We start from the raw sequence: 19,447 nt of genomic DNA, 5'->3' as shown, positions 1-19,447 counted from the left end.
GGGGACTTGGAGGAAGGAGTGGAAGGGGAGAAGGGATAAAAGACTACAAATATGGTGCAGTGTATACTGCTTGGGTGATGGGTGCACCAAAATCTCCCAAATCATCACTAAAGAACTTACTCATATAACCAAATACCACCTGTACCCCAATAAGTTATGGGAAAATAATAAAAAGAGGAGTAAGACCATGGACTTATGTACCCCCTTTCCCCAGCTGCCAATCCTAGATTACTCTTAAAAGCCAGTCAAGGCCAGAGGATCACTTGCTGTCTTCTCAACTAACTGTCCACGTAATGATAGATGGCTAACACTCATTTAAGGGTGGAAAATGTCTTGCACAGCATAATTAAAGATACCATAAAAGTTTAAAGATTAAAAAAATACTTTAGTATAATCCCAGTGCTTTGTAACGCCAAGGCGGGAGGATTACTTGAGCCCAAGGGTTTGAGACCCACCTGGGCAACTTAGCAAGACCTCGTCTCTACAAAAAAATTAAAAAATTAGCCAGGCACGGTGGCATGTACCTATAATCCTAGCTACTCGGGAGGCTGAGGTGGGAGGATCACCTGAGCACAGGAGTTTGAGGCTACAGTGAGCTAGTATCATGCGACTGCATTCCAGGCTGGGTGACAAAGCAAGACTGTCTATAAAAAAAACAAAGGAAAATACTTGAATGTGCGTAAGTTCCCGTAAAGAGTAACCTCACCAATAATAATAGTAGTAAGCAAGAAAATAGGATACTGTTTGACTTTTCATGCATTGTCTTATTTAATATTTTCAATACCCCAAAGTTAGGTATTATAATCTGCATTCTAAAGATAAGGAAAGTGAGGGTCAGAGAGATGGTATAAATTGCACCTGGTCCCACTAATAAGTGATAGAGTTGCAGTTTGAATCCAGGTCTGTCTGACTCTAAAAACCAAGATCTCTGTAAGACATGCTGCATGTTGTCAAGCATAGGTAACTAATAAGTTTACATGACTGTATCAGCTTTTCCTTTATACAATCAGAGAGAGGAAATGGGAACCACAGGGCACCTTAAGTGAGGCTGAGGGAGCCCCCACAGAAGAAAGAAGAGTGAGAAAAAGGTAAAGGGACTGAAAAGAGGGCAAATGATAGTAGAGCCTGTTAACTTTGGGGTGGAAAAGAAAGAAGCTTGTGCTTTTTGTCCAGTAGCTAATAATATAGGTAACTTTGCTCTGAATGGTTGAAAAAGTTTGGAAGGGGAAGTTCTTAATAAGCTGACTTCTCATAAAGATGCTTCATTCTTTTATTGATTGATTTGTACTAAAAATAAAGATAATGCTTTGTAAATGTAAATGAAAAAAATTCCTAAAATGAACCAAATAAAAACTAAATTATCTCCTCAAAACAAAAATTATACAAATACAAAACATTATTGCTAGTTTTGCATCTGTTTATATAGAAGATAAAAAGGAAAACTAAGTTCCTCCTATGCTGTTGCATGAAATCTTTTTTTTCTTTTTTTTTTTTTCTTTTGAAACAGAGTCTCGCTCTGTCACCCAGACTGGAGTGCAGTGGTGCAATCTCCATTCACTGCAACCTCCGCCTCCCGGGTTCAAGTGATTCTCCTGCCTCAGCCTCCCGAGTAGCTGCGATTACAGGTGCACACCACCACACCCAGCTAATTTTTGTATCTTTAATAGAGACAGGGTTTCACCATGTTGGCCCAGCTGGTCTCGAACTCCTGACCTCAAGTGATCCACCTGCCTCAACCTCCCAAAGTGCTGGGATTACAGGTGCGAGCCACCACACTTGGCTGGAATCTTTTGAAAGTAGTCGTATGTCAAGAACAGGCAGGGTCAAGTTGATATGACCCTTATAATGATATGACATTAGCATTAACACCAAAAATACTTTTTTTTTTTTTTTGAGACGGAGTCTCGCCCTGTTGCCCAGGCTGGAGTGCAATGGCACGATCTCAGCTCACTGCAACCTCCACCTCCCCGGTTCAAACGATTCTCATGCCTCAGCCTCCCGAGTAGCTGGGATTACAGGTCCCCGCCACCACGTCCAGCTAATTTTTGTATTTTTAGTAGAGACGGGTTTTCACCATGTTTGCCAGGCTGGTCTCGAACTCCTGACCTCGTGATCTGCCCACCTTGGCCTCCCAAAGTGCTGGGATTACAGGTGTAGGCCACCACACCTGGCCCAAAATACTTTTATGTTTAAAGTATTTTAAATACTTGGGTTCAGAATATAATTCCAAGTTGGACCTGACCCTGTATAACAGCCACAGACAACACTGTACAGTTAAAAAGGCAAATAACAGGGCCTGACCCCTTGTTTTGACAATAGAGAATGCTGGGATCTTGAGCAAGATCATCTCTTAGAACTGCAGTTTTCTCATCTCTAAAATAAGGATTTATTCACTTGTGTTACAAGATTGCTGCACAAATTAAAAATAATGTAACTAAATGCAGGGGACAGGAGCACTGAGTAAATAGCGGCTATTATTGTTGTTTCTAATGAGAAAGCCCTGGATTATTTGGCAAGAATAGCAGAATGAAACAAAAAAAGAATGAAAAACATGGACACTAAATAAAATCCATATTTGGTTATTTAGAATTTATGGCTGATATTTATATAGTGCAAACTGTTTTAAACATAGTAAGGATGTAGCTTGGAAGTTAATATTAAACTCATTTAATTGATTTATGAAATTTAACCCTGTAGTTGGCATATGGTAGTAGCTCAATAAAACACTATTGATGGAATACGTTTCAAATAAAATATACATTTCATATTTAATTTCATAATTTTAAATTTATTTTTATTCATACTTAACAATGTGATTTTTAAAGATAACCAATATTATTAGAATGAAATATTTCTGTTTCTATGTCTATGAAATAATGAAAATAATGTCTATGAAAATAATAAATTTGTATACTGCTATGATAAAGGTATCATGTACTATAATAAACAAGAAACAAGAATAAGCATATAGAGATAATAAATCTGCACAGGGAAATGTTTATAAATAATTTGATTCACACAGCACAGACCCTTGGTGCAAAAGTTTAAGTTGATCAAGAAGACTGAAATGACATCAAATTATATTATATTAAATTATATTAATATTAATATATATTTATATATTAAATTATAGTAATATTTTTAATTGAAAGAAAAAGTAGATTGGAATTTCAATTAAAATTTTGAAGTAAGACATTTTGTATTTAAAAAGTAGGGAGAAATGGACAATCATCAATAAAAATGGGCTCAGATAAAATATGGCAATCAGTAGAAGAAAATTCATTCAGTTCTTCTAGGAAAATGCTAATGTGATAGACCAAGATGATAAAGTGCAAATAGCTGCATTTTAGCAGCTTTAAAGTTATTAGAGTATACTCTGTTGACTAAAGAACTATATAAAGACAAAAATATGTGAATATATTTTCTAGCTATAAGACTTTCTGTTAGCAGATCCTTGCAAATAAGAAGGTGAAAACATCAAATAGAATTATGTAGTTATTGAAAATACCTAGAAAAAACCAGACTTTTAAAAATCCAAACTTGTCCATACTAAGACATCTCTCATCCTATATTCATGCACCTGGTTTTTCTCCCAAAATCAGCTTAGGTTGAATTACTAGTCAAGAGATGACCAAGTCCAAGATATGATGCTAAGAAAAAAGAACAAAATATATGGTGTGTAATGAAGGGAGAAATGCTAAATGACAATGATCTGAAGAAAAGCACAAAGGAGAAAGAAGAATCCAAAAAGATAGGATAGTGGTTGGTGACATTAGTGTAATCTATCAAGATTAATTTGAAGTCTACTCCCATCTTCCATGAGGCATGCTTATTGTTATCAGCAAACCTCATGATCAAGAATTCCTTCACTTACTGGGTTCTTGGTCTTAATCCTGTCTTCAGGTACTTCCTAGACTTGGTGAATTCTGAAATCTAATAACTAAAGAGTCTTAAAATACATGTTGGGGATTTCAGGAACTGGTCATTAGAATTCAAAAGAGAATGCCTGTGATAACGAACAGGGTAAAAAGTTCTAACAAAGGCATGGTGAAAAGGCAAACAATAAGAAGGGGGAAAACAGTATAGATAATTAAAGGAAGAAGAAAAAACTTTTATGAGATGAAAAGTCTGATGAAAGTCTAAAAATCTAAAGGAAAATATATCTGTTTTAATTCTAAGGCAATAGGGTAGGACAAAGAAGAAAAGCACAGAAACACAGGCAGTGTGTTAGCTAAACCACAGGCTACGCAGTATTAAAAATGGCCAGGGAGGGAAGACTGTTACACAAGAAACGGATGGCCAGCGTCCAGTGTTTTGTTTTTCTTGTTTGTTTTTTTGCTTTTAAAGAAAACTGTGTGGTAAAGAAAGAAATGGTGAGAACTGAAAAATTCAAACTAACAAAGAGTAGAAAACATAAAGAGTCCCTAAAAGTCCTGGGATTTCCCAATTTCAAAGATGAACAAGGTAGTAGTTTATCCTTTAGTATATCTTTTGTTTTTGTTTTTGTTTTTTGAGATGGAGTCTCGCTGTGTCACCCAGGCTGGGGTGCAGTGCCCTGATCTTGGCTCACTGCAACCTCCACCTCCCGGGTTCAAGCAATTCTCTGCCTCAGCCTCCCGAGTAGCTGGGATTACAGGCACCCACCACCATGCCCAGCTAATTTTTGTATTTTTAGTAAAGACGGGGTTTCATCATCTTGGCCAGGCTGGTCTTGAACTCCTGACCTCGTGATCCACCGGCCTTGGCCTCCCAAAGTGCTGGGATTACAGGTGTGAGCCACTGCGCCCGGCCCCTTAAGTGTATCTTAAAGTGATTGTTTCAGCCAACTATAAATCAGTCATACATTGTCTTATTTAAGGTTGAAACCTGCTGAAAAATGCATCACTGAAATGATTCATTTTCATTTTTAAAAAGCTACATTTGAAAAATGTAGATAGAATTGATCCAAATGCCATCAAAGGTGGAAGAAAAATAATCAGTCAACATGATTGACGCCAATCTCTGGAAGATATTTAAAATCAGGAAAACACAAAAAGCAGAAAAACAATAGTCAGAGATAGGCTTAAGATCCTCATGTTTCATGTTTCAGGTATGGAATATATCTATTATAATCCTTTTAAGGTCACGTGATATATAAATCAGGAAAAAAATTTACTTAAAGAGTGGCCTTTTCTGGAACTGAAAACTTTCACCAGTAAGTGCCAGTAAGTAACCAAGATGTTTCATTTTCCTGTAGGTAAACATTTAATGTTTCGATTATTTTTTGCTATTACATATTTTTTGCTATTACAATCATTTAAAATATTATGCAGCAACCAAAAGTTCTTAGCTTATCAGCAGAATTTTTTTCTGAAATCTCTATTTCCCTCCTTACTTTGTGGAAATTTTTAGAAACAGGAGATAAAAGGTATACTTTATTTTTACTTTTTTAAAAGGTACATTTTATTTTTACTTTTTTAAAAGGTACATTTTATTTTTACTTTTTTACCATGAAGCATTCAAAACACATAAAATCAGAATAATATGATAAATGTGAAAACCAGTTTCATGAAATACTATCCTTTTGCTTCATTTCTTTTAATGAAATAAATATTGGCCAGGCATGGTGGCTCACGCCTGTAATCCCAACACTTGGGGAGGCCAAGGTGGGCAGATCACCTGAGGTCAGGAGTTTGAGACCAGCCTGACCAACATAGAGACACCCCGTCTTTACTAAAAAAAAAAAAAAAAAAAAACAGAAAAATTAGCCGGCTATGGTGGCACATGCCTGTAATCCCAGCTATTCGGGAGGCTGAGGCAGCAAAATCACTTGAACCCGGGAGGGGGAGGTTGTGGTGAGCCGATACGGCACCATTGCACTCCAGCCTGGGCAACAGAAGTGAAACTCCATCTCAAAAAAAAAAAAAAGAATGAAAGAAATATCATAGATAAAGTTAAGGCCTGCCAAATCCTATTCCCTTGCCTCTCTCCCCAGATGCAACGCCATTATGAATTTGGTATTTAATCCTATGCATACTACTACTTCATCATCAATCAAGAACAATGTGTTATAGCATTATCCTGAATGTTTTAAAATTTTATGTAAATGTTATTGTATTTTGTCATACTGTAATTTCTTTTTGCTCAACCTATTCTTTTCAGATTTCACATGATCACATAGCTCTAGTTCAGTCATTTAAACTGCTGTAGAGCATTCCACCCTCTGAATTCACAAGATGTTTTCATTTTCCTGTTGGTAGGCATTTAAGTTGTTTCTAATGTGTTTTTACTATTACAGTGATGCTATGAACACTATTCTACATGCCTCTTTGTGCACATGGGCCAGTTTTTCTTAGTGTAGGATACTCACCTTCAATTATATTACCTATTGCTAAACTGCTCTCCATTAAAGTTTACTGATTTACTCTACAATAATAGTGAATGAGAGTTCCCTATTGCTCTACATCTTTACTTATTCAAATTATCAATTAAAAACAAAATAGTAGCAATTGTTTTCAAATGGATACCTCTCTTATTTGTAATCGTTTTCAATGAAATCTGTCATTTGTATACAGGATAAATATATAAATGTCTTACCAGAATAAAAAGAAAAGTTTAGAAAAACATACATATTTACTAGTAAGTATAAGCATTTTCTTATGCATACTTTTGGGCATGTGAAAGTTACAAATTATGTTTATATTAATAAAATCCTCCAATCCACAGAACTACTTGTTATAACAGTCAACACAATATATTAAAAACTTTATTTCATTAAAAAAACAGGCAAATAGATCAATGGAACAGAACAGAAAGCCCAGAAATAGACCCACACAAATATAATCAACTGATATTTGACAAAGTAGCAAAGGCAATTCAATGCAGAAAGGATAGTCTTCTCAAGAAATAGTGGTGGAACAGCTGGACATCCACATGCAAAAATGTGAATCTAAACACAGGCCTTAAGCTTTCACAAAAAGTTGGTTCAAACTAAAGGTGTTCATCATGACCATAAACATGGCATCCCTAATTCTGGAGAGTTGTCACGAGGAGTACTACAGATTTTTAATGTCTCTAAGTCCCCACATAAAACAGACAGTTAAACTAAAGGGCAAAACCCAAAACCTACGGACAACTAGATGAAGATTAAAAGAAAGAGAACATTACATGTAGTGGTAGTAATAGCATGATTATCTTGAAACTGTTAAGTGTGTACTGTGGGTTAAAGTAAATGAGAAATTATGGGATATTCCTATTCATCCGTGTCCCTACAAACTAGGATTTTTGATACAGAAAGAAGGAGATATAAATGTAATACAGAAGAGGTTAAATTAAAAACTCTGTAGTCCTGAATTTGAGTTGTAAGTGTTGGCACAGACTCATTACGAATATGTATACGTATAAAATCTCCAACTCTTTCTACTGAAGAAACCTAGAAACAATAATCAACCCAAAAACAACAGCCTAATATCCCTAACACCCTGACTCAGGCGTAAAATACCATTTTCCATTAAAAAGGAAACCACAGTGTCTTGGAGAAATGACTAATTCCAGGTGTGGGGCAGAAAATATACAAGATAAACAAGGAATATACTATCACACCAGATAGCAGAGAAGCTACCCAAGACTGCTGAGGCCATACAAAAAGAACAGCCAACCTGAAGAGCCTCCCACTGGCCTAAGATGGGACAATCTGAGCTTCCAAAGGATAACAATTATAATTTAGGACCCCATCAAATCAAATGTATTAAAATTCATGAATTAATAATGCTATTTTAAAAACAAAAGCTAACAGGGCACCTTCAGAAAGTACTAGAGAATCACTTCATTATCTCAAAAACTGGTAAATAGAAAATAACCAGACATTTGTCCTGTTTACCCTATACAAGTACAACCATTGGGAAACACATAGGAGTTGAGTGGAAGTGTCTCTTTATGGAAGTATCCCAAGTAATCAATGAAAAATAAATAATATAATTATAATATTACCATTTTGCAACCCTAATGAATTAATGGATCTAGGCATTGAACATTGAATAGCTGCTAACATCAAAAAAGAGAAAGAACTGAGAGAAAATATGAAATTATGTGCCTCCTGACGAAAGACACACCATCTCATATAGTCTTGCCAAAACTGACTACTAACTTGAGGAATTTTCAAATAACAGAGAAACATATTGAACCAAACATGAATATGCAAGCAATAAAATCCAGACTGTGGGACACTACAGTTTCAACAGACAAATTTTACAGAAAAAGAAAGGATGGATGGGGGACTTCTACATTAAAAGAGATTTAAGATATACATTAAAATGTCTTAAATGGCTAATATTAAACTATGGTTTCTGGGGATGCACACTCGGTGATAAAAGCTATATGGGTATACAAGAAAGTGATAAAAAGTCATGATAGTAGTTACTTTGGAGGACAGGGAAGAGGTTAAGATCATGACAGAGCACATGGAGGTACTTCTGGGTGCCTGCACAGTTCTATTTCCTCACTTGGGTGGTGGTTTCAGGAGTGTTTCCTTTGTAATAGCTCATTAAACTATGCATTTATTTTGTGTGGTTTTATGTGTGCTTTATTTTATAATAAAGAGGTTTCTTTAAAAATTGCCATCCCTAAAGCAGAATATCTTTGTCACTGGTTGAAAGCTAACACAGTATATGCATTTTTGGGGAAGACAGGTTTCTTAAGTATTTTGCCTTTACAGTTGGATGCATTTATAATGCCTTCTGAATGCCTATTGTGTCAAATTACATTAATAGTTGGTTACATTATTACTTTCCCATAAGTTACTGCTCCTGAAAAATCCCTGGAAAACTAGTTTTTTCTTCTTATGGGAAAATTGTTTTCATAATGTTATGTTTCCCTGACAACATATTTTAAGGTTTAATAGCTCTGCTTATATATTTTTGGTTAATTTGGTAAACAAATTCAAGGACCTGTTCTGAGTAAGAGATCATGAAATTACCACCATACTCAGAAAGCATTATCAAGTCTACACATCTGAAAAGTTAAAGTACCTGCTTAGATACTAAAGGGCAGAATAAGTTGCCATCACGTGATTGATACTGGTTCACATTACTGATAAAAGTTGGTTCAAGCTGAAGGTATTTGTTGACAAATGAATTATGTGACAAAGCAAATGAATAAAATACTAGTTCTAGGAGGATGGTAATAACTTTCCAAAAAGAAATATTAAAAGTATGTGGAGATTAATGAGGGATAAGATGGCCAACTAGACACAGCCAGGATGTACCTCTACCACTGAGAGAGACGAAAATATTGAGTAAGCCAAGGTACTTGGAACAGATCTTCGGAGAAAAAACACTGACATTCAATAGAGAGGGATATAGACACGAAGCTGAAGATGGAAGAAACTAGGAACCCTGCATAGGATTGCTGAGCACCAGGACAGCAGTCCTGGCCCTGAACAGCTCCTAAGGAATGGGTGAGTGAAGTGATGGCAGGGGAACGCTCTCTCGCCGCTTACCTCTGGGATTCTAGCTACAAGAGATCCCACAACCCCCATACACGTTTGAATTGGCAGGGGTATCTGCCCAGAGAGTAAGCAGAGACAAAGCTTCAGCCAGCATGGAGCCCAGGGAGGCGCGCGGTGTGTGTTGGGGGCGGGGGTGGGGGAGGGGGTGTGCGTCAGCCCTTGTAAGTGGGGCAGCTGCAGCAAAACGTGGTCATAGGTTCTCCATTTTCCTCCAGGTAGTTCTATCCCCCAACTGACCACTGAGCCAGGAGAGAAGAGGACTGTCTTTCTCATAAGACTGAGGCATGACTGTTCTTCACACCCTCGTTGTCCACCAGCCCCTCCCAAGGCCCCGCTTGGCCACTCCTGCAAGAGTGTGTACATAGCACAGCCTCCACTGCCCAGCCTGAGTGCTTTGCTGGTGGCCTTGGAGCACTTTGCCCCAATATGGCCGGTACCCAAACCAGGGGCCAGAGAGCGAAGCTGCAGGCCCAGTCCCAATCCCCCAGGGTTACAGCACACAGCTCAGGGGAGCCAAGCTGAGATCTGTGGCCAGCATGTAAGCGGGGGAAGAGCTCCCACTTTCAGAACACTCAGAAGAGTGAAACATGGGTATTCGTGGGCTGGTGTGGGCCTGGGGCATGCCTCCCTCCACAGGGTTATCTGGGAAGGGTATAGCCTGTCTGCCAGCCACAGCCCCTATCTAAGAAAGCCTGAGGCCTAGAATACCTAACAAAGGTATTGGGCGCGGTGCGAGTGATCGGAGGGGAATCCCCAAGGCCCGGGAATGGATCTGGCGAGGGGCTTATCTTTCCCCCTACACCACAGAGATGCTGCGAATGTGCTGAAATACAAGAGCCACGTGGCTAATAACTTATCTGCCAGTCATTACTCTTAAGCGCCATCTGCTGGATTGCAGCCTAAATTACAACACAAAAAATACTCTTCCAGTATACATAGCTTGTGAAACCGAGAGCAAGAATCTAGCCACACATGAAGATCCTGTGCAGACACTTGGCCTTCTGAAAGCATCCAGAAACAAACCCTATTGACTATACTCAACGTGAACCACAGTTAAAAACTCAAGGGAAATAAATTATATAAAAACAAAAAGCCCCATTCAACGACAGCAAATCCAAAAAGACAATACCAGCCCGCTCAGATGAGAAAGGATCCGCGCAAGAACTTTGGTGATTCAAAAGTCAGAGTGTCCCCCTACCTCCAAACAAGTGCACTAGCTCCCTAGCAACAGTTCTTTACCAGATTGAAGCAACAGAAATGGCAGACATAGAATTCAGAATCTGGGTGGCAATGAAGCTCATCAAGATTCAGCAGAAAGTTGAAACCCAATAGAACCCAGTGAATCCAGTAAAATGATTCAAGAGTAGAAAGATGAAACAGCCATTTTAAGAAACAACCAAACTCAACTTCTGAAACTGAAAAATTCACTACAAGAATTTCAAAATACAATTGGAAGCATTAACAACATAATAGACTAAACTAGGAAAAGAATCTCAGAACTCAAAGACCAGTTCAAATCAACTCAGTAAGACAAACAATTTTTAAAAGAATTTTTAAAAATGAGTAAAACCTCTACAAAATATGGGATTATGTAAAGAAATCAAACCTATGACTCATTGGCATTTCTCAGAGGGAAGAAGAGAGAGTAAGCAACTTGGAAAACATATTTGAGAATACAGTCCAAGAAAACATCCCCAATCTCCCTAGAGAGACTGATATGCAAATTCAAGAAATACAGAGAACCCATGCAAGATACTATAAAAGACAACCATCCCCAAGGCACATACTCTTCAGATTGCCCAAAGTCAACATCAAAGAAAAAATCTTAATGGGGGCTAGACAGAAGGGTCAGGTCATTTACAAAGGGAACTACGTCAGGCTAGCAACAGACCTCTCAGCAGAAACTTAAAAGGCAAAAGAGGAGGCCGGGCATGGTGGCTCACGCCTGTAATCCCAGCACTCTTGGGAGGCCGAGGCAGGCAGATCATGAGGTCAGGAGTTCGAGACCAGCCTGGCCAATATGGTGAAACCCCATTTCTACTAAAAAATACAAAAATTAGCTGGGCGTGGTGGCGCACACCTGTAGTCCCAGCTACTCAGGAGTCTGAGGCAGGGGAATCGCTTGAACCCAGTTTAAGCGGAGGTTGCAGTGAGCCAAGATCACATCACTGCACTCCAGCCTAGGTGACAGAGTGAGACTCTGTCTCAAAAAAAAACAAAACAAAACAAATGGCAGAAGAAATAGGTTAGGGGCCTATTTTCAGCAACTTTAAAGAAAAGAAATTCCAACCAAGAATTTCATATCTCACCAAACTAAGCTTCATAAGTGAAGAAGAAATAAAATCCTTTTCAAACAAGTAATGCTAAGGGAATTCATTACCAGTACACCAGCCTTACAAGAGGTCCTTAAGGGAGTGCTAAGCATAGAAACAAAAGAACAATACCTGCTACCACAAAAACACAAGCAAGCACATAGCCCACAAATACTATAAAGCAACTACACATCAAAAGCAACTAAACATCATCTACAAAACAACCAGCTAGTAACACAATGACAGCATCAAAATCTCACATATCAGTATTAACTTTGAATGTAAATGGTCCTGACATCCCACTTAAAAGGCATGGAGTTGCAAGTTGAATAAAAAGACAAGGTCCAAGTGTTTATTGTCTTTAAGAGAGCCAATTCACATTTAACAACACCCACAAGCTCAAACTAAGGAGAAAGATCTATGAAAGGGGAAAGAAACTATGGAGAAAGATCTATCATGCAAACAGAAATCAAAAGAGAGCCGGGGCCACTATTCTTACATCAGATAAAACAGACTTTAACAATAGTCGAGAAGGACAAAGAAGGGTATTACATAATAATAATAAAAAAAGGTTCGATTCAACAAGATGATCTAACTATCCTAAATATATATGCATCCAACACTGGAGCACCCACATTCATAAAACAAATTCTTCTTGACCTATGTGAAAGACTTAGCCGCACAATAATAGAGAGACTTCAACAACCCACTGATAGCATGTGACAGATCATCAAGGCAGAAAATTAAAAATGAAGTTCTGGACTAAATTGCAACACTTGACCAATTGGACCTGATAGACATATAAGAGAATACTCCACCCAATAACCACAGAACATACATTCTTCTCATCTGCACAAGGGACACACTGAAAAACTGACAACCTCCTTAGCCATAAAGCAAGTATCAATAAATTTTTTTAAAAATCAAAATCATACCAACTATACACTTGGACTACATTGCAATAAAAATAGAAATCAATATCAAAAGTTCTCCCAAAACCACAAAATTACATGGAAATTAAACAACTTACTCCTGAATGACTTTTGAGTAAACAATGAAATTAAGGCAGAAATTTTAAAATTTTTGAAATTAACGAAAACAGAGACACAACATACAAAATCTCTGGGTGAAAGGAGTGTTAAGAGGAAAATTTCCTGCAGTAAATGCCTACATCACGAAGTTAGAAAGCTCTCAAATTAACAATCTAACATTGCACCTAGAGGAACTAGTAAAAAAATAACAAATGAACCCCAAAGGTAGCAGTAGAAAAGAAAGCCAAAATCAGAGAACCGAACAAAATTGAAACACAGAAATCCATACAAAAGATCAATGAGACCAAAAGTTGTTTTCTGAGAGAATAAACAAGATTAATAGAGTGCTAGCTAGATTAATAAGACAAAAAGAAAGAAGATCCAAATAAGCAGAATCAGAAATGACAAAGATGACATTACAACTGATCCCAGAGGAATGCAAAAGATCCTTAGAGACTATTATGAACATCACCATGCATAAAACTTAGAAAATCTGTAGGAAATAGATACATTCCTGGAAACACACAACCCCTCAAGATTGAACCAGAAAGAAAGTGAAAACCTGAACAGACCAATAATGTGTTCCGAAATTGAATCAGTAATAAAAATCCTACCAACCAAAAAAAGCCTTGGACTAGATGGATTCACAGCCAAATTCTACCAGACGTAAAAAGAACTGGTACCAATCCTATTGAAACTATTCCCCCCCAAAAAAAAAAAATCGAGGAGGAGGGACTCCTCCCTAACTCATTCTACGAAGCCAGCATCATCCTGATACCAAAATCTGGCAGAGACACAACAAAAAAAGAAAACTTCAGGCCAATATCCCTGATGAACACAGATGCAAAAATCCTCAACAAAACACTAGAAAACCAAATCCAGCAGCACATCAAAAAGTTAATTCACCACAATCAAGTAGGTTTTATCCCTGGGATGCAAGGTTGGTTCAACACACACAAATCGATAAATGTGATTTATCACATAAACAGAACTAAAGACAAAACCACATGATTACCTCAATAGATGCAGAAAAGGCTTTCAATAAAATCCAACATCCTTTCACAACACCCAACAAACTCGGTATCGAAGGAACATACCTCAACATAATAAAAGCCATCTATTTCAAACCCACAGCCAACATCATACTGAATGAGCAAAAGTTGGGAGCATTCTCCTTGAAAACTGGAACAAGACAAGGATGCCCACTCTCACCACTCCTGTTCAATATAGTACTGGAAGTCCTTGCCAGGGTAATCACGCAAGATTTTTCTACACCAGTAATGTCCAAATCAAGACTGCAATCCCATTCACAATAGCCACAAAAAGAATAAAGTGCCTAAGAAGACAGCTAACAAGGGAGGTAAAAGATCTCTGCAATAAGAACTACGAAATACTGCTGAAAGAAATCAGAGACAACACAAATAAATGGAAAAACATTCCATGCTCAGAGATTGGAAGAATCATTCTTGTTAAAATGGCCATAATGCCCAAAGCAACCTAGAGATGGAACAGAATAGAGAACCCAGAAAAAAAGTCACACACCTACAACCATCTTGATCTTCAACAAACTTGACAAAAATAAGCAATGGGGAAAACACTCCCTATTCAATAAATAGTGTTAGGATAGCTGGCTATTCATGTGCAGAAGAATGAAACTGGAACCCCTCCTATCAGCATAAACAAAAATTAATTCACGATTAAATTAAACAAAAATTAATTCACTTAAAAAACTTAAATGTAAGACCTCAAACTATAAATATCCTACAAGGAAACCTAGGAAACACCCTTCTCAATATCAGTCTTAGCAAAGAATTTATGGTAAAGTCCTCAAAAGCAAATACAAGAAAAACACAAATTAAGCGGGGCCTAATTAAACTAAAGAGCTTCTACACAGCAAGAAACACTAAAAAGAGAGTAAACAGACAACCTACAGAATGAGAGAAAATATTTGTAAACTGTGCATCCAACAAAGGTCTAATACATAGGATCTATAAGGAACATAAACAAATCAAGAAGCAAAAAACAAATAACCTCTATAAAAAGCGGGCAAAGGACATGAATTTCTCAAAAGAAGACATACAAATCGCCAACAAACATATGAAAGAATGCTCATAATCACTAATCATCAGAGAAATGCAAATCAAAACCAAAATGAGATACCATCTCACACCAGTCAGAGTGGCTTTTGTTAAAAGTCAAAAAATAACAGAAATTGGTGACGCTGCAGAAAAAAAGGGATACTTACACACTGTTGGTGGGTATGTAAATTAGTCCAGCCACTGTGGAGTGCAGTCTGGAAATTTCTCAAAGAACTAAGAGTTGAACTACCATTCGACCTAGCCATCCTATTACTGGGTATACACTGAAAAGAAAACAAATCATTCTACCAAAAGGACGTGTGCACCTGTAAATTCACTGCAGTGCTATTCACAATAGCAAAAACATGGAATCCACCCAGGTGCCCATCGAATGGTGGACTGGATAAAGAAAATGTGATACACACACACACACACACACACACACACACACACACCATGAAATACTATGCAGCCATAAAAAAGAATAAAAGTATGTCCTTTCTAGCAACAGGGATACAGCTGGAGGCCATTATCCTAAGTGAATTAATGCAGGAACAGAAAGGTAAATACAACAGTTCTCACTTATAAGTGGGAGCTAAACACTGGGTATACACGGACATAAAGAGGGAAACAATATACAGTGGGGACTAATAGTAGAGTAGGGAGAGATGGAGGAGGAGGACAAGGACTAAAAAACTACCTACTGGGTACTATGCTCACTACCTGGGTGATGGTTTCGATCATACCCCAAACCACAGCAACCTGCAATATACCTTTGTTAACAAACCTGCACAAGTACCTCCCAATTCTAAAATAAGTTGAAAAATAAAAGAAAGAGTATGTGGAAATTCAAATGAAAACAACTACCATGTTATATGTGATATCTACATATAGAACATTAAAATATATTAATATTTTTAAATGAATTTACTGATAAAATTTTTTTCTGTACTATTTACTGTATATTTTTCAAAAGAATTTTTTCTTAGACTACATAATTCTCTCTGTTCTGTTCTTCTAATTAAGATATGGACTGTTGGGCTGGGCGTGGTGGCTCACACCTGTAATCCCAGCACTTTGGGAGGCCGAGGCGGGCAGATCATGAGGTCAAGAGATCGAGACCATCCTGGCCAACATGTTGAAACCCTGTCTCTACTAAAAATACAAAAACTAGCTGGGCATGGTGGTGCATGCCTGTAGTCTCAGCTACTTGGGAGGCTGGGGCAGGATAATCACTTGAACCCGGGAGGCGGAGATTGCAGTGAGCTGAGATTGCGCCACTGGACTCCAGCCTGGTGACAGAGCGAGACTACGTCTAAAATATATGTGTGGACTGTTGTTTAGAGTTCTGTGGTGTGAAATTAGACCAGCAGTTTTCTAATATCCATAAAATAATTTAAAAATGTTTCTCCTCTGAAAGTCACATAATTCAGTCACAGAGAGCTTATTTCTATGTTTCCTTTGTTTTGTTTTGTTTTCAGCTGCTTGGTAAGCCAATTTTCTACTTAGAATCTACTGTTAAAACTCTCATTTGGTTCAGTATGTGGGCTTTATCCTTTTCATGGTCTGTTATGTAAAAAAAGATGGCTTAAAAAACATTTTTTTTAAGTTTGCTGTATAGCAGTGGTTCTCAACTTGGATGCCCACGAGAATCGCCTAGGGAACCTGTAAAAGATACTGATACTCCCTCCCCTCCAGAGATTCTGATGTAACTGGTCTGGGTGGGCCTCTTTTAAAAGCTCTGTAGGTGATCTTAATGTGTTGTCAAAGCTAGGAACTACTGCTCTAGGATCCTGCCATTGTCCAAATAAAAGCTTATCTTTTCTGATAGAACCTAGATGATAAATGCTTTTTAAAAATTCTATAGTTCAGTAGATCCAATGATTAAATTTCTTCTCTACAAGGCTGTTTTCTTTTTTTAGTTTGAATTTTAGGGTTTAAGAGCATATTGTATCTTTATTCTGATGATTAGTCCAAGAAGTCCCTTGGCTGCTACTGAAAAAAAAAAATTAAAGGAATATGCCTGAATACTACTTTAATAGACTGGTACTTTTGGTTCACGATATTCTAAAAAAAATTCTATACTTCGTATTTAAAGATTATGTCTTCACACACACACACACACACACACACAAGAAAAACAATTAATGCCCTAGAAATTTCTTCTACAAGATTATACTTTTTGCATAATGACTTTCACATGAAGCTCTAAAAAAGAAATCTTTACAAATTTTTCCAGTTGCTAGAATAACTAAAAGGGCCAATTCCTAAAACAAAAGCTCTTGAGAAAAAAATGAATTATATATCTTAATAAGATCAAAAGGGAGGAAATTATACAATCAGTGGTGAATAAAGAATCATGTAGAAATTTGCATACAACTTTATGAAAAAATATTCAAATGCATAAAATGAATAATTTTCTAGAAACACCAATTGTGGGAAAAAAAGGAAAAAAACAACCCTTTAAAAATGGAATCAGTAATGAAAAAAAATCTACCCTCCTTAAAAGACGTCACACCCAGGAAGTTTTACAGGTAAGTTTTATCAAACTTTCAAGTATCAATTCCTTTTGGTACTGTTACAGAGAGGAGAAAAGGAAAAAGCTAGCCAAATCGTTCCACAGAGCTAATAATATCAACTCTAGAAAGGTTAGATAAGAAAGGATAATTTTAAAAAGTAAAATTGTGTGCCAAGCTCATATTTAAGCACATTGGGAAGCCTCTTCAATCTTCCCTACTTAACATCTCTCTAAGTAGAATCGATCACCACTTTCTGTTGGGTCCCACTATAGCCTACACATACTCTACCCACAGCACCATTAACACTTTAATGCACTTACACATTTTCATATTTGTCTCTTATTGGCAGACACTAAGATCCTTGAAGGCAGGGACAGTTTCTTATTCATATCCCCTGGTATGAAATACAGTGTTTTTCATACCAGGGGATATGTAGTTGCTAAATGACATGGCTATTTCAAGTAGAAATACCATTAATGTGCACATGCAGAGGTAGGAAATAATGAGTCAGCAAGTAAATTCATTTCACTAAGACATGGTTTATGTAAGGAAACAACACTGGAAAGGTAGGCCAAGGGCAATCAGGGTGGGTTTTTTAGTGCTGAGGCTGAGTTTGGTTTTAGCATCTACAGAAGACTTTTAAGCAGGCAATGTCTAAATCAGATCTGTGCTTCAGGATCCACAGAAGCACTTTTTAGACCTGTTAGAGACCTCGAGGTGACCTAACTGAATTAAATCAATCCTTTTAAAAATAAGAAAACTAAAGTCAGATAGGGTAGGTGATCTACTCAAAGGCACAGAACACAGAATTAGCTAGAAGCAGGCAGAAGCTTAGAGTATTCATCTTATCTCGAATACTAATTCTGGGAAATACTCCTTAAAGTCTAAAAGATAACTGATTTAGAGGCAAATATAGGAACATACTATTTTACCTACATAAGAAAGTGGGGGAGAGGGAGCTTTTTTTACAGCTATAATACAACAAAACAGAGAATTCTGTAACCAAAGTACTAGTACAAACTGAAAATATACATAGGTTCACATATATGAATGAATGATCAAACCATTATCATGAATTGATAGAGGATACTGTCCTCACCTCATAATCTATAGCTCTCCTTAAATATCCTTGCGCCAAATGCGGTCTGGCACGACAGGGCCTTACACAATATAGGCATTTAACTAATGTTTGTTAACTGACTGAAGTCTGAAGAGAGTAATTGGTAATAAAAGCTTTCACAGGCATGATATCATGAGTAAACAGTAATAATAGAACTAATAATGATAATAAGAGTCATAACAGTGAACAGTGATTCAGGGCTTACTATACATTGATATTGCTCTAAATGCATGTATTAACTCATTTATCATCATGAACTGTATTTTTCAAATAATGAAACTATAGCACATACAAGTTAGTAACTTGGTCAAGGACAGGAAGCTACATAGTGGCAGAGCTAGCATTTGAACCTGGAAGCCTGGACTCTTAATTACTACACTATTCTAGCCAGCCCTGGAATTGTCTGGGTATCTTCTAGATATGATACTTTTTGAATATTTGAAAAACATAAATTATAGGTAAAAAATATTCACATTTATTTCAGAATAGAAAATCTAATAATTCTATTTTATTTACACTTTATTAAAATGTACATATTTGTTTTAGATTTACCTCTAGTCTTCCTTGAGCATAACCCAGGAGGAGTAGATTGGCTCTGTCCTTCTCAGAAGAAATGGGGGCCCAAGGCCAAGCATCATCGTTGACCAGTGGCCACCAGCAAACAACTCTATCATGAACACAGTTGATAGCTAGATGTCGCTCTGTTGTCTTGTTTATTGGGCCAGGTATTTCATAATAGAAAATCTAACAATTTTAAAAAAGCATACATGAAACATTTCTTTTAAAAGATGCAAAATCCTCAAGTATTACAAAAATTAAAGCATCTGGAAATGTAGTTACATGCAAGTAAATATGCATGTTAAACATGTGCGTAAGAAGGTGTCAGAATTTACCAAATTCTTC

General features: G+C 37.1%; 1 protein-coding gene across 22 annotated transcripts in view; it reads right to left on the bottom strand.

Annotated features, from left to right (window-relative positions):
* The window catches only part of WDPCP (WD repeat containing planar cell polarity effector), a 729,520-nt gene that overhangs the window by 311,116 nt on the left and 398,957 nt on the right, over positions 1-19,447 (bottom strand). For 21 of the 22 annotated variants that reach the window (XR_010149488.1, XR_010149489.1, XR_010149490.1 and 18 more), the window contains one exon: positions 19,097-19,288. The exons of the other annotated variant lie outside the window; for it this stretch is intronic. Coding sequence is in view for 18 of the 21 variants with exons in the window: in XM_054678456.2 (XP_054534431.1) it covers positions 19,097-19,288 (192 nt within the window). In the remaining 3 variants the exon portion in view is untranslated. The remainder of the gene's footprint in view (positions 1-19,096; positions 19,289-19,447) is intronic. 22 annotated transcript variants of the gene reach the window in all.

This window comes from Pan troglodytes, chromosome 12, assembly GCF_028858775.2.
Source record: "Pan troglodytes isolate AG18354 chromosome 12, NHGRI_mPanTro3-v2.0_pri, whole genome shotgun sequence".
In the NCBI taxonomy this organism is placed as follows: Eukaryota; Metazoa; Chordata; class Mammalia; order Primates; family Hominidae; genus Pan; species Pan troglodytes.
This window is presented reverse-complemented; position numbering and strand designations above follow the sequence as displayed.